Raw genomic sequence first — 13,559 nt, 5'->3', positions numbered from 1 at the left:
AACCAAAACGTAGCCAATATGGTCGTGCACGTGCAGATCTTGAGCGTGCAGTCCGTGGAGACTGCGCCGTGTCTGCTTCTGTCCACGGAGACTCGTCGGTAGGTGGATACACGCCCTTCCTTACTGTGTAAGCTGCAATTCCCTAACGCTTCCCTGCTTCTGTAGCTTCCTATTCAACGTCGGAGATGGCACCCAGCGACTGTGCATGGAGCACCACGTGCGGCTGGCCAAGCTGCAGCAGGTTTTCCTCACCGAGTTGCGGTCCCATGCCGTGGGGGGTCTGCCTGGTATGGTGCTCACTGTATCGGACACGGGCAAGCCTGGCCTGCACGTCCACGGGCCTCCTGGCACTAAGAAGTACCTGAAGGCCACGCGCCACTTCCTGTACCGTCCAGAGTTCAAACTCGAGGCGTCCGAGGTCTCTGCAATTGCAGAGAAAAGCTGCTACCACGATGACGAAGTGCTGGTGCACGCGGTGGCTGTGGCCAAGCCGCGCGCGGGCGCTAAGCGAAAATTGAACGAGAGTCCGTCGTCCTCTTCGGACGAGGAACAGAGCGGCCACGTGAGTGTGAGCTACGTGGTGGAGACCAGGACGCAACGCGGCAAGTTCTTGGTGGACAGGGCGGTGGCGCTGGGCGTGCCCAAGGGCAAGTTGTTCGGACAGCTGCATCAGGGCAAGGATGTGACGCTGCCGGACGGACGCGTGGTCAAGTCGAGCGACTGCGTGCTGCCGTCGGTGCCTGCTACGGGCTGTGTGATCGTGAGCTGTCCGTCGGTGGCTCATGTGGACGTGTTGGTGGGCAGTGAAGGGTTTCTACGATACAGGGAGAAGGACGGGAAGGCTGCGGACGTGCAGGTAGAAGTCGTGTTCCATCTCGGTGGATTGGAGGTGCTAGGCCACCCCAAATATGCAGAGTGGGCGCGAAGCTTTGGCACTCAAGCGTGCCACGTGCTACTTGGTCATGCGGCGTGTGCGCAGAAGACGGTGTATCGTGCCTCGGCCAAGCTGCAAGCTCAGCTGCACGCCGTGTTCCCGCGCGCATTCCCGTCCAACGAAGAGCACGAGCTGCGTGATACCGCTGTGCCCTTTACGCGTGCTGTGCCGGACTCTTCCTCCTTGACGTTTACATCGTCCGAAGAGAAGGAGAGCTCGAAACCAGCAGCATCGAAGCTGGTTTTGGGCGAGAGTTTGCTCAAGTTCATTCTGGCCCCCCAGGCTCGTCGCGGCTTTGACGCGTCAGCTTGTTGGCCGCGTCTCGACTTCGATCAGATCCGTGAAAGTGTTAGCTCCTGTGCGGAGATCGTTGCGAACAAGCCTGCGGGTTTGGACGCGAAGAACCTGGACGAGGACCTCATCGATGGCCGGATCACATTTCTCGGCACGGGCTGTGCCATCCCGTCCAAATACCGCAACGTCACAGGCATGTATCTCGAGCTACCAACTAGCAGCAAAGATTGGGCAGGCATGATGCTGGACTGTGGCGAAGGCAGTTTAGGGCAGATGTACCGCTATGCAGGTGGCGATGCAAAGCGACTGCAGGAACTGGTGGACCGCCTCAAGTGCGTCTGGATCTCGCACAACCATGCCGACCACCACCTCGGTTTGCTTCGACTGCTGAGCCACCGCGCTGACAATGCCGACACCGAGCCGTTGCTTCTGATAGGACCTACGGCACTGCGGTTCTGGCTGGACGAGTATGCGGCACTTGATCCTATGGTGCGTGGCAAGTACGCCTTCGTTGAAAACTACTGCTTCGACGAGAACGACTCGCGTTTCGAGGAGGTGGAGACGCATGCAGAGGCAGCGCGTGTCCGGGCGTGGCTGCGTGCGGCGCTGCATATCTCACAGATCGAGTGCGTCCCGGTGAAGCACGCGCTCCAGTCTTACGCTGTCGTGCTGACTTTCGTCGCTGGCGACGCCAAGCTCGCTTTCTCTGGTGACTGCCGTCCGAGCGACAAGCTGGCAGAGAAAGCCAAGGATGCGTTCCTGATGGTGCATGAGGCCACCTTCGAGGATGGTTTGACCAAGGAAGCCAAGGACAAGGCGCACTGCACGATGGAAGAGGCGATTGGTGTGGGCCGCCAGGCAAACGCTCGTCACCTGCTGCTCACGCACTTCAGTCAGCGGTATCCGAAGATGGCGGTGCTGTCAAGCTCCAACGGCGAATCTGCTGAAGAGGACACGCCCATGGAAGTGCTGACGGCCATCGATATGCTGTCGTTGCGCTTCCGCGAGCTCCGACAGCCAAACCTGTTGGACGTGTGCACGCAGCTCATGACGCAAGACGACGAGGAAGAGGGCGACCCCGAGGCCACAGCAAGTCTCATGGCACAGCAGGAGCGCGAAGAGCGCAAGAAGCAGAAGAGCATCGAACGCGGAGAGCAACAATAAAGCTTTAGCCCCAAGCAGTTGGCAAAAATCAAAGACATCGCATTCCTACTTGCTGCGTTGGCTCACTTGATTAACCTTACAGCGGGCCGTCCACAAGGCCATCGCGCGAGTACTCACGCAGCACAGCAGGAATGGAGGTAGGCGGAATCATGCCCAGCTCCGTGACGACCATGGACACGTAGTCGATGGGCGTCACGTCGTACACTAGGTTGAGCAGCTTGAGGTCGGACAGGTCCCGCCAGTCCGACAGGATGTGGCCGCTCGAGGTGTCGCTGAAGGCGTTGTCGGAGGCGCCGCCCCCATTCCGACGCCGCGAACGCGGCTTGTCCGTGCAGTACGAAGACACCAGCTCGTCCGGGTCGCCTAGTTCGTTGTGCGTGATGGCGTCCAGCTGCACACGGTCCGAGAACTTGTACGTCTCGCAGCAGAACAGCACAGGTACGTTGGCCTCGTGCGCACTCATCGCTACGAGGGCGGTGCCCACGCGCGAAACAGCCACACCATTGCTCATAAAGGCCGCAGCGCCGAGGAAGACCTTGGTCACCTCGCGCATGATGTACGACAGGGCGTTGATCTGCAGGTATGTGCACTGCAGACCTGCGTTGGCCAGCACGCTCACAAGCTTCCGGCCTTCGTAGTGCGGGCGGGAGTCCACGACAATCACGCGCAGCGTAGCCGCGATTTCGGGCGACGTTTTGGCAGTCTCGAGCAGCAGATCCTCCACCACATTGGCACGCGCGTAGGTCAAAATGACGTCGCCAGCGCTGATCTTGGACTGGGCGTTCTTCGCCACCGCACGCGAGGCCAGCAGGATGCGGCTCTGCACGTACTCGTCCATTTCTTCGCGAATGCGGCGCTTGGCCTCTTCCTCGCTGAGCTCAGGCGGCGTCGATCCAATAACGCGCCGAAGGCGGCGAATGGCGTTGCCCATGCCAATGCCGTGCGGCCTGCAGTCAATGAGGTACTGAATCAGTGGGCGAAGGCGCTTGTCCAAGTCGCGGTGGAGCTGTTTGTCTGGCGGCGTGACATAGTCCTCAATCACCTGCTGGAAGGCCGTGATCATGGCAATGCAGCGCGCGTTGCCACCCGAGATCTTGCCCTCGGCGTACTTCAAACCCAGCGCCAGCACGGCCGAGTGCACCTCCTCCTTGTTGGAAAACCCCACATTGAGCGACAGCGAGCTCTCCCGCTCGTACTGCGGCAAGTGCGAGAACATCTCAACCTGCTTCTGCGCCTGCGTGCGCACCACCACCGCCGCCTTGGAGCGACGCGCCATCTTCTTGGCGTCGTCGTACTGCAGCCGCACGTTCGTGGGCGTCGGAGCCGTCGGTCCCACAGCCTCCAACTTCTTCGGCTTGCCGCCGCCATCTTTCTTCTGCCTGTTGGCCTCCTGCTGAGCTCGACGTTCCGCCTTACTGAGCTTCTCCCGCTTGGGGACCCCTCCGGACTTGGCGAAGGCCTCGGCCGCCAGCTTCTTCCTCTCAGCCTTGGACAGCTTCTTGTCGTCACTGGGAGCAGCTGGCTTGGCCTCATTGTCAGCTGCAGGACCCAGACTGAGCTTCTCCATGGGCGGCACGACCTCCTCTCCGTGAGTGGCAGGAGACCAACCCTCTAACTTTCCCCTGCAAAATAATAATCCAGCAGAATCCTCGTTAGTACTACTACCACGAACTAAGAAATACTTTAAATAGTATTACGCACTCATAGGCCTCGATGGCTTTCTTGCTGCGGCGCTTCTGGTTCTTGTCGTCTAGCATGGATTCTGTCCCGAATGGAAGCGTTAGTATTGGGTGGAAAATACAGGGGAAGGCCGCAAGTACTCGTCGTACCGAGATGCTTGAGGTCAGCGCCGGGCTCCAGCACAGGCGACCGACTGTCGGCCATGACTTCCTCGACGATTCTAGCAAAGTGGGCTCCATCCAATCAGAATCAGACCAGAATCAGACAGATATGGATGTGGACCACACCACCTGGCGTTTTTCAATACGTCAATAACCGTTTGGCGGGAAATTTCGCGCGCTCGCGGATATCTGCTCCCATTCCGCATTCCGCTCCCAGCCTCCGAGTCCTGCTCCATGAGCTCGTCCAAGTCGCCGAGTAGCGGCCTCGTCGCGCTCGTTGCAGCCTCCACGCCGGCGAAAAGCAGCGGCATCATGGCCCAGAAGAAAGAGCAGAGCAAGAGCTTCACGTCGCCGTCGTTCCTGTCGCCAGAGCCCGCGCCGAACGCCCAGAAGCCGCAGAACAAGTTCACACTCAGTGCACGTAAAGCCAAGCCCGCGAAGCGGCCTCTAGGCGCACACCAGGGACTCTCCATGCCCTCTACACACCACAAGACGCTGGACAAGAAGGCCAAGAAGCTCAAGCTCAAGGAGCGCGGCCTCAAGCCCAACAAGTCGACGCAGGACCGCGTGGGTCTGCTTAAAGCCGCCCACGTCCTTGAGGACATTTCAAACAGGAAAAACACAGACAAACCGCGCTCTTCAGGTGTCCACAAGGCTGCAGGAGCGTCCTCCACACTCAGCCACGACCCTACACGGAAACTAGAGTTCCCTACGCCCATCAAGAGCTCTAAAAAGGCTAAAGAGACCGGGCCGCAGCCTGTGGAGAGCAGTAGCAGCTCTTCCTCTTCTTCGGATGAGTCAGGCTACTCTAGTGACGAGGCCGAGGTGACGTTCGACGCAGCTACTATCGGCAACTTGAGGGTGGTGCGCGAGGCTCTGGCGCAGAGTCCGGCGCTCTCTACAGCAAGCAGCAGCTCCGGAATGCCGCCGGTGGGTCTCGAGTACCAGTTCTTCGTGTCTTCCACGGTGTCCTCGGTGGCGGTGGCTCCTAACGGCAAGTTCTTGGTCGTGGGCTTTTACAATGGGATGGTGTACCTGTACCCGCTCACGAAAGACTCGCTGGTCTTCCGACGAGGAGTTCTGCTGGACCAGATCATGCCGCGCGGCATGTACACGCAGATTATGGTGACGGTGTCCATCCCGGAGGACGGGAAGTTCATTTTCGCGGGCGTGTACCGCGGTTCGACGGAGATTCGCGCGTTCGAGGTGGACAGCATCACACTGCCGTCGCCTACGGACCTGCCGCAGTCAAACGGCGCCGCGTCCTCGTCGCTGTTGACTACTGGCGACAGCGACGATGACAGCATGGACGAAGACGAGGATGGTGCTAGTGCATTTGGCCTGCCGACGGCGAAGGTCATTTCGCACACGTACTCGGACGCGAAGCTGAAGGGGTTTGCGGCGGCGAAGAGCTTGTACCTCAAGGGCAGCAAGAGGACCGAGTACCGACTGTTGTGTGGCATCGGCATCAAGAACGTGCACATGTGGCGGTTCCACCAGCAGAAGACGGAGAATGGCTTGGAGTGGAACTGGGAGTGCGTTTTTGACAAGCAGACCAACGGCATCTCGCTGGAGTTCATCAGCTTCCACCCAACCATCGCCAACCAGTTTATCTCCAAGTCGGAGCACCAGAATGTGCGCATCTGGCACCTGGAAGAGGAGTACGACGCCTCGGACGACTCGGTGACGATCAAGAAGAAGTCACACACCGACGTGAAGCAAACTACGGACACCGTGGCTGTGTACGGCGACTACGCGTACGGCGGAGGGGAATCTCTTGCGGTTGTTGACCTCCAGTCTGCCAGCCGCATGGATTTGGACCTGCCGCTGTCCGAGAAGGAGCAGCGTGCTCAGCGTGAGGCCGCGATCAAGTCTAGAAATGCCACGTCGCTGCGTGCGTGGAATCCGCGCGGAAGCCGCAGACGTGGCGCTGAGGACACGAGCGCGCAACGCCACATGCGAACTGTCAGCAAGGTCGCAGGACAGGACGCATCGCCCTTCACCGTGGGCATGTGCAGCGATGGCAGCGTGTTCTTCCACGAGCCGAAGAAGGAGACGGGTATCGCGACACCTCTCGACTACATCGAGGGGTACGAGCAGTTCTTCGTGGACCCGTCGCTGGACTTCCAGGCGCAGTTTTCGGACCTCACTCGAGTGAACACGAGCGGACTTCTTGCGGTTCTCCCTCTGCCCAAGACCGAGAAGGAGAAATGGATGGTTGTGGCCGCTAACCAAGATCAAATTCTTGTGCGCAGTCTGGATGCCTTCTTGCACCGCAACCAGCAGAAGAAGGAGTACTCACAGGTGAAGAGCGATCTGCGGAATGTGATGCGAGATCTTGGTAAGAGCAGCTCCGACGAAAGCGACAGCACCAGTGATTCCGACGTCGGTGAAAAGCATGCCGTCAAGGACAAGCGCCACAAAAAGCACGAGAAGGTTGGCCACAAGCGCAGCCGCCAGGAGATGTCGTCGAAGGCGTCCCAGGAATCGGGACGCAGTGTCAAGACAAAGCGAAGCCGCCAGGAGAGCGAGAAGTCGACCTCTGCTACCGAAGCTGCCGCTGAGAAGAAGAAGCTGCCAGTCAAGACGCAGAAGAAGTCCACGAAGGCTAAGCAGCTGAGTGTGGATGATCAGACCAAGGCCAGCGACAACATGGCGGCGGTGACCACTCCCAAGCATGGCAGGAATGCCGACAAGATGTCCGCGAGCACCGATTCTCCGGTTGTGTCGATTTCGTCCTCGTCTGGGTCCTCAAACCCCAACACCCCCGAGCAGCCAGGACTGTCAAGAGTAGAGAGGCAACTGCTGGCATTGAAGGAGCTTCAGTGGACTCCGCCACCCGCCTCGGCTGCCAAAGCTCGGACAGACAACCAGGAAGACCTCACGGACTCCGCCGTTGATGCAGCGGCAGTCTTGGCTCAACTGGGCTCAAACACCAACAAAGCAGAGGACAAGTCGAAGACGAGCGGCAAGAAGGCTGGCCACCGTATGAAAGTGCAAGCTCTCTTCATCGACGAGGAGGACAGCGAAAACAAAGAGAACAGCGACGTGTTGAAGTCCAAGACGGAATCTGAGACCAAGTCTTCGTCGACAAAGAAACCCGTGCCAGCTACCAACACACGAGGTCGCAAGAAGTCTATTCGTGCGGAACCGGAAAAGCAGGATGAACCGGTGAAGCAAGCACCGGAGGACAACCAAGTGGAGGCTGCAAAGTCTGCCGAGGAGGAGGACGAAGATGCCGAGCTGGACGTGGAGCTGGAGCAACTGGAGCAGTACGAACCGGAGTTCGTGTCAGTGCCGCTCGTGAGTGACAAGGGCTCGCTGCTAGCGGCAACGATGTACCAGTACGCTGGCCCTGGCTCCCCTGTGGCCGTTGCGGACAGCGACGTCGAGGCCGACATAGCCGCTACCTCCAGCGAGCAGACCAGCCTGCTGCTGCACTTCTCGCGGCAGAACGAGCGGATCAAGATGAACTTCCTGGCCGAGCGCGAGCGCATCTACAAGCACCCCGACTGCAGCTGTGCGTCGTCGCACCCGCACTCGAAGAAGTCTTCATCGGCTGCCAACTGGCGGCGCAATGTGGCGCACGACTACCTCAAGCGGAAGCAGCTGAAGCGGCGGCACAAGAAACAGCTCGCGGCCAAGTTGCAGCAGCTCCGCGCCAGCTACGGCGCTCAGTTGCAGGATTTGTTGGCGATTCAGCACATGGAGGCCAACGCCCTCCGTGCGCGGCAGCAGTTCCAGCACCTGCGCATGCAGCTCCGTCGCCAGGCGAGCAAAACCGACAGCACGTCCCCAGCGTCTCCCATCAAGCACGCGACGATGCCGGACCACCTGTCCAGCGCCTGCTTCCCGTACCCCGACCTGCTATCCTAAGTGTACCAGTGGTAAAAGTCCATGTATGATAAACACGAACAACTTATGTTTATTCACTCTGCCTTGCGCTGTCCAAGTCAAGGCTGAAGACAGCGTGCGTCACAGCAGGCTGAGCAATACGAGTATGTGCAGCCCCATCACTTACGGTTTTAGCGAGGATAACACACTTGCCACTGTCTGCTGTTTTGAGACCGTGGGTCAGTGCCGTTTATACAGCAGTGGACATTCCTGCGATGCCCAGCAGATCTCCGCCTTTTTATTGATTTGCGTGTGGTTCCGCCCTCGAGGTCTCCCGCCGAGCCTGTTGCTCATTCTCAAACTCGCCAAGAGCAGCTCCAGTCTCCGCCACCTTCCACATCTTCACTCCACCATGACGCAAGTGGCGCCGACGACTGCTTCGGACGACGTGACGGTGGTGATTTTCACCCCCAAGGACGACACCACCGACAAGCACGAGCTCGTGGCCCAGAGCGTGACCCGGAGGCAGAAGATCGTCGTGGGCGTCCTGTACACGCTGGTGTCGTTCTTAGCGCTCTACATCTTCGTCGCCGGTGTCTCGTTCTTTGGAGACGTGTTCACGCTGCTCCTGGTCATGACCAGGGGAACGCCGCTCCCGTGATCACCTCGGCGATGACAACACCGTGGCTATTGTTGCCACGAGCCCGTGAGGCGGGCAGGAAGGAGCTGAAACGAACGGGACCGACAAGACAAGCAACAAGCGTGTGACACCAAAATAAGACTATGATTGTGGGTACGGCCCATCGCTGGAAGATAATTGAGAGGCACTGGGGCCAAAGCAGCGCTCTGTGAGATGGAGCGACACAACCAAACGTGCCGGCTGCTGCTCACGCCAAGAAGACGAAGTCCGACGTTCAGGAGCGTGATGCCACAAGCGACGAGTCCCACAGCTTCAGTTCAAGTGGCGGTGTCCATTCTCACGGAGAAAGCTTCGGTGCTTGAGAAGGAGGAAGGCTTTTACGAGAAGGGAGCGCTCAAGCACAAAACGTTCACTGCCGTCATCTATGCGGGATTATGCTGTGGAGCCGTCTTCTCCCTCATGGCCGCGGTCAAGTTCGTTGCGGACGGGTTGATCGTTCTCGTAGCTGTATCATGACGGAAGGCTAAAACCTCGAACAGCTCTTTAACAGTGGTCTAATTGATGCCAGATTGCCATTCATTGATGCTTGTGACGGCCTGTAGATTTCTGGCATGAGGGATTTCAAACCTGGGAAGTGAAGGTTCCTCCGTCGGGCATAATGCGCAGACATAGCCACCCCTATCTGAAGAATACTAGTATATGGCAAGGGTAGTCGAGTCCTGGTTCAGTGTATCGTGAACTCAACCAAAATAGAATGCCAGCATTCTCTCTGCTTTTTGATTTCAATGTGCCCCGATGGTACTTTATTCACTGCCTTCTAGCATCATGACAGCTGTAATAAGGGCATTGGCTCTGGCCTCGGTGCTGCCACCCCGCCTCGAACGGCAGCTTCGTCCGAAAGTGGAAACTTCAGCGATAACTACCCAACGTCAGTTAGCATTTCAAACGACGACAGCTCTGGTGCGTTAGCTTCTGCCTTTGTCTGCAGGATGGTTTCTGCTATGTACTTCGAAGTACATGAAAGTGTCAATACATGTAGATCATTATCTTTGCCAGCCCTAGGTCTTCACCGCATTCCGCCATCGATCAAGAATCACAGCGACGATGAAAGTCGCTATTGTAACGGTGGGCGCTATGGCCGCTACCTACTCTATGGACATGAGCGCCAACAACACCATTTACCAGAGACCAAAGCCAGAATCAAATCCAGAATCACCAAGACTCAATCTTCGACAACCAAATTATAGCAGACTATGAAAGCTGGTAACATTCACGCTCCATTTCCATTGCGAACATAGTGAAAGCAATCCCATTATTTGGTTAGATACAAATCCCTGCTCGTCACAGCCACAAAGACAAACTTGATCTTGCAGCATGACACTTACGACCATCGAAATCACACTTTTCCAGTCGCACCACGCGTGACTGACTTGATGGCTACATTCGTCATCACCGGTTGTCAGTGGGTGACACTCTTGTCGAAAGATGCTTCAACCCGTGATGACTCAAGACACAGCAACGTCCACCCCCCCTGTCCATTGTCGAATCTTCGCTTCGATGAAGCTGCACCCCCGCGGTGAGCCTTTGTTGGACGAAACTATGGAGCTGCCCACCTTGTCCGTCACTCCAGGGCCCCCGCACCCTCGCGGAGGCCGCGGCAGCTTCTCCAGCAGCTACAGCAGCGGCTTCGCAGGCACCGACAGCTTGTGCAGCTTCAACAGCAGCCAGTTGTTCGACGACAGCGACAGCCAAGAAGTGGACGTGGACGACCTGGACTCGAGCTCGAGTCGGGGCGACTACGCGCTGCTGTCGATGCCCGTCGAGTCCGCCAAGAGGATGGTGCCTACCACGGGCGTCGTCACTCGTCCGTCGTCCAGAGTCATGGACGCGTCGTGGAACTCGCAGATCTCGAGCGTCCGCAGCACGGCAGCAATCGCCGATGCCCTGCGAGAGCTGCGTGAAGGTCGCGTGGCTGTTGAACAAGTTCTTGCAGTAGAAGACGAAGAGCGACGACTTGAGGACAACGAGACTAAAGTGACGTCTGTGTCGTTGAACAAGCTGGTGACGCGACTGTCGACGCACCGAGACTTGTTCGTGCTGAGTATGGGGTTGTTGGCGGCTACGATCCACGGGGGGTTGTGGTCGCTGCTGGCTCGACAGGTGAACGCGGCGATTGCCGCTTTCGTGCCGTACGATCGACACGACGTGGACGCGGCGGCGTTGGCGCTGATGCTGCTGTCGCTGGCTCTTGGAGTGACGGCGTACGCCGCGCACTTGTGTCTCTCACACACGGCTGAGAGGCTCTTGCGGGCGCTGAGGGAGCAGGTGCTGCGGCACCTTCTTCTTGATCTCAACCAGCCGTGGTTCGATGCCAACAAGGACACAGCGTCGGGTCTTGGTGCCCAATTGACGCGAGAAGCCGAGACTATTCGCCAAGGCCTTGGACCCGAGCTTGGAGCTGTGTGCAGGTTCACGACGCAGTTCGTTGGGGGCTTTCTTGTCGCCTTCATGACGCTCTGGGACTTGACCCTGGCGGTGACTTGTGTGGCTCCAGTGGCTGTCACTGTCATTGCTGCCTTGAGCCACGACGCAGCCACGTCGGAGAACGAAGCTGATGTGGTAGTGGCTGAAGTGCTCAGCAACTTGCAGACGCTGCTGGCTCTCAACGCGCAACGCCGTGTCCGAGAGAAACACGCTCTTCGCGTTCGCATCACGGAACGGGAGCGGGTTGTGCAGCATGGCAAGAAGGCAGCACTGCAGGGTGCGTTGACTGGAAGCTTGTGGGTCATGAGTGCCATTGGCCTTTGGTACGGTGGCAAGAAGGTGTACGAGGCTGAAGCGCAGCCTAACGAAGTGTTCGAGACGCTTCTCGGCGTGGTCGTCGGCAGTCACGCTCTGGGTCACTTGCTCCCAAGCTTTGCAGCGGTTTTCAGAGCCAAGAGAGCTGCTTCCAAGCTGTTTGAGCTGCTGGAGATACCTTCCAGCTCCAAGAACCACAGCCAGAATGACGTCATGAATCCATTGCCACGGCCGGAAACGTTCTCGGGCGCTCTCATGGCCGTCGATTTGCACTTTGCGTATCCGACGCGACCTCAGCGACAAGTTTTACGAGGCTGCAACGTGTCGGCCATGACTGGAGAGTGTGTAGCGGTCGTTGGAGGCGCTGGAGCCGGTAAATCCACGCTGCTGACGCTGCTGGTGCGTCTGTACGAGCCGTCCCAGGGTCTCATCCTGCTCGACGGCCGCGAGATGAACGCGCTGGATCCGACTTGGACGCGCGCTCAGCTGGGAGTCGTGACGCAGAATGTGACGCTGTTCAAGGCGTCCATCTTCGACAACATCACCATGGGGCTTGTGGTGCTGCGCGACTTGAATGGGCGGGGCCCTGGGCAGATGGAAGAGCGTGTGGTCAATGCAGCTCAGCGTGCCGACGTGCACGACTTCATCATGTCGCTACCCGACGGCTACGACACCCGAGTCGGCGAGAACGGAGCTCTCAGACTCACCAAGCAGCAGCGACAGCGCCTTGCGTTGGCACGAGCTCTCATTCGGGAGCCCAAGCTTCTGCTGCTGGATGAAATGGCCCTTAGTCCGCAGGAACTGCTGTCGAGATTTGGCGGAGCTGTTGGTGCGGGCAGCACGACACTGCTCTTCTGCACGAGCCACGTGAGCGCTGCGGCTGTGCAGTACGCCGACAAGATCGTGGTGCTGGAAGCCGGAAAAGCCGTGGAGCAGGGCACGCACGTCGAGCTGCTGCAGCGCAGGAACAGCTTTTATCGCCGCCTGCATCTCATCCAGCGCACCGCTTCCAGCCTGTGTCCGAGTGGAGCAGCACCACTTCGCCTGCAGTACCAGCGACGTGTGGTTCATGCAGCGCCCACTTCGCCGACAAAGCTCACCGAGCGAGACGTCAAAGCTCTCGCTCGTCCAGAGCGTACAGTATTGATGGTCGGCCTCGCCGCTTCGGTGCTGGTCGGCTTGGCGGCTCCGCTGCTCGGCGTGCTGATCAGCGAGATGCTGGCCGACATGGTGCAGCAATACACTCGCTTTCTCGCGTCTCGAGATGCACAGGCCCTGGTCAATACTCTGCGGCCTCTGGTGATGCGGCACGGCTTCTTCTTGAGCGCTGGTGCTGCGGTTGTCGTGGTTTTCCAAAGCATGCAGCTGTTCTGCTTGGACGCAGCAGCGGAGCGTGTGGCTTCCCAACTTCGAGACTTGCACTTCAGCTCCCTCCTGGCCCAGCCCGTGTCGTTCTTCGACGCCCCGCAGCACGCTCCGAAGCTTCTCGCAGACTCGTTGGCAACGCAGGCATCGACTGCATCACTCGTTGTCGGCCGTGCCCAAGGCTACAAGCTTCAGATAGCTGTCGCGCTGGTCGCCTCGCTGGCCGTGGCTTTCTGGCGAGGGAGCTGGATGCTCACACTCGTGCTGCTCGCTGCTCTACCTCTGCTGCTCATCGGCGAATCCATTCGAGCGCAGTATACGTTGAAGACCCGCTCAATCCCCGATAGAACCGAGTCGGAGGAAGCTGTGGACGTACACGTGAGCGAGGCGCTGCGCAATCGCCCGACGGTGGTCATGCTGGGACTCGAGACTTCGTGGTGCTCCAGCTTCGACGTGTTGCTGCAGCGGCCACTTCGATACACCAGACACAAAGCCCAGCTCGACGCTGTGGCACGAGGTTTCTCTGGAGTTGTGATGGTCGCGGCTTGTGCCCTTACTTGCTGGCTGAGCGGCGTGCTCGTGCACTCTGGCGACGCCACATTCCGGGAGCTTGTACGCTCGCTGGCGATTGTGCTCGTCTCGGCTCAATCCTTGGGTCTTGCTGTGGCGTGGGTGAGCAGGACTGAGG

General features: G+C 58.7%; 5 protein-coding genes across 5 annotated transcripts; 4 read left to right on the top strand and 1 right to left on the bottom strand.

Annotated features, from left to right (window-relative positions):
• Positions 1–18: 18 nt before the first annotated feature.
• On the top strand, positions 19–2,392 carry KRP23_9631 (Zinc phosphodiesterase ELAC protein 2; the record flags this gene model as incomplete). Its single annotated transcript, XM_067895209.1, has 2 exons — positions 19–98; positions 166–2,392. 2 exons carry the CDS (start codon positions 19–21, stop codon positions 2,390–2,392), a joined length of 2,307 nt encoding a protein of 768 aa, XP_067742817.1.
• Positions 2,393–2,468: 76 nt separating this feature from the next.
• Positions 2,469–4,276, bottom strand: KRP23_9630 (Translation initiation factor eIF-2B subunit delta; the record flags this gene model as incomplete). Its single annotated transcript, XM_067895208.1, has 3 exons — positions 2,469–4,014; positions 4,094–4,154; positions 4,222–4,276. The coding sequence occupies 3 exons, from the start codon at positions 4,274–4,276 to the stop codon at positions 2,469–2,471; spliced, it is 1,662 nt and encodes a 553-aa protein (XP_067742816.1).
• Positions 4,277–4,467: 191 nt separating this feature from the next.
• On the top strand, positions 4,468–8,109 carry KRP23_9629 (uncharacterized protein; the record flags this gene model as incomplete). The annotated part of the gene is made up of 1 exon (XM_067895207.1): positions 4,468–8,109. The coding sequence occupies one exon, from the start codon at positions 4,468–4,470 to the stop codon at positions 8,107–8,109; it is 3,642 nt and encodes a 1,213-aa protein (XP_067742815.1).
• Positions 8,110–8,479: 370 nt separating this feature from the next.
• KRP23_9628 (uncharacterized protein) lies at positions 8,480–8,728 on the top strand (the record flags this gene model as incomplete). Its single annotated transcript, XM_067895206.1, has 1 exon — positions 8,480–8,728. One exon carries the CDS (start codon positions 8,480–8,482, stop codon positions 8,726–8,728), a length of 249 nt encoding a protein of 82 aa, XP_067742814.1.
• Positions 8,729–10,264: 1,536 nt separating this feature from the next.
• KRP23_9627 (ATP-dependent translocase ABCB1) lies at positions 10,265–13,557 on the top strand (the record flags this gene model as incomplete). The annotated part of the gene is made up of 3 exons (XM_067895205.1): positions 10,265–11,905; positions 12,395–13,483; positions 13,552–13,557. 3 exons carry the CDS (start codon positions 10,265–10,267, stop codon positions 13,555–13,557), a joined length of 2,736 nt encoding a protein of 911 aa, XP_067742813.1.
• Between the last annotated feature and the right edge of the window lie 2 nt (positions 13,558–13,559).

Source organism: Phytophthora ramorum, assembly GCF_020800215.1.
Source record: "Phytophthora ramorum isolate Pr-102 chromosome Unknown Phyram_PR-102_s0008, whole genome shotgun sequence".
In the NCBI taxonomy this organism is placed as follows: Eukaryota; Oomycota; class Peronosporomycetes; order Peronosporales; family Peronosporaceae; genus Phytophthora; species Phytophthora ramorum.
This window is presented reverse-complemented; position numbering and strand designations above follow the sequence as displayed.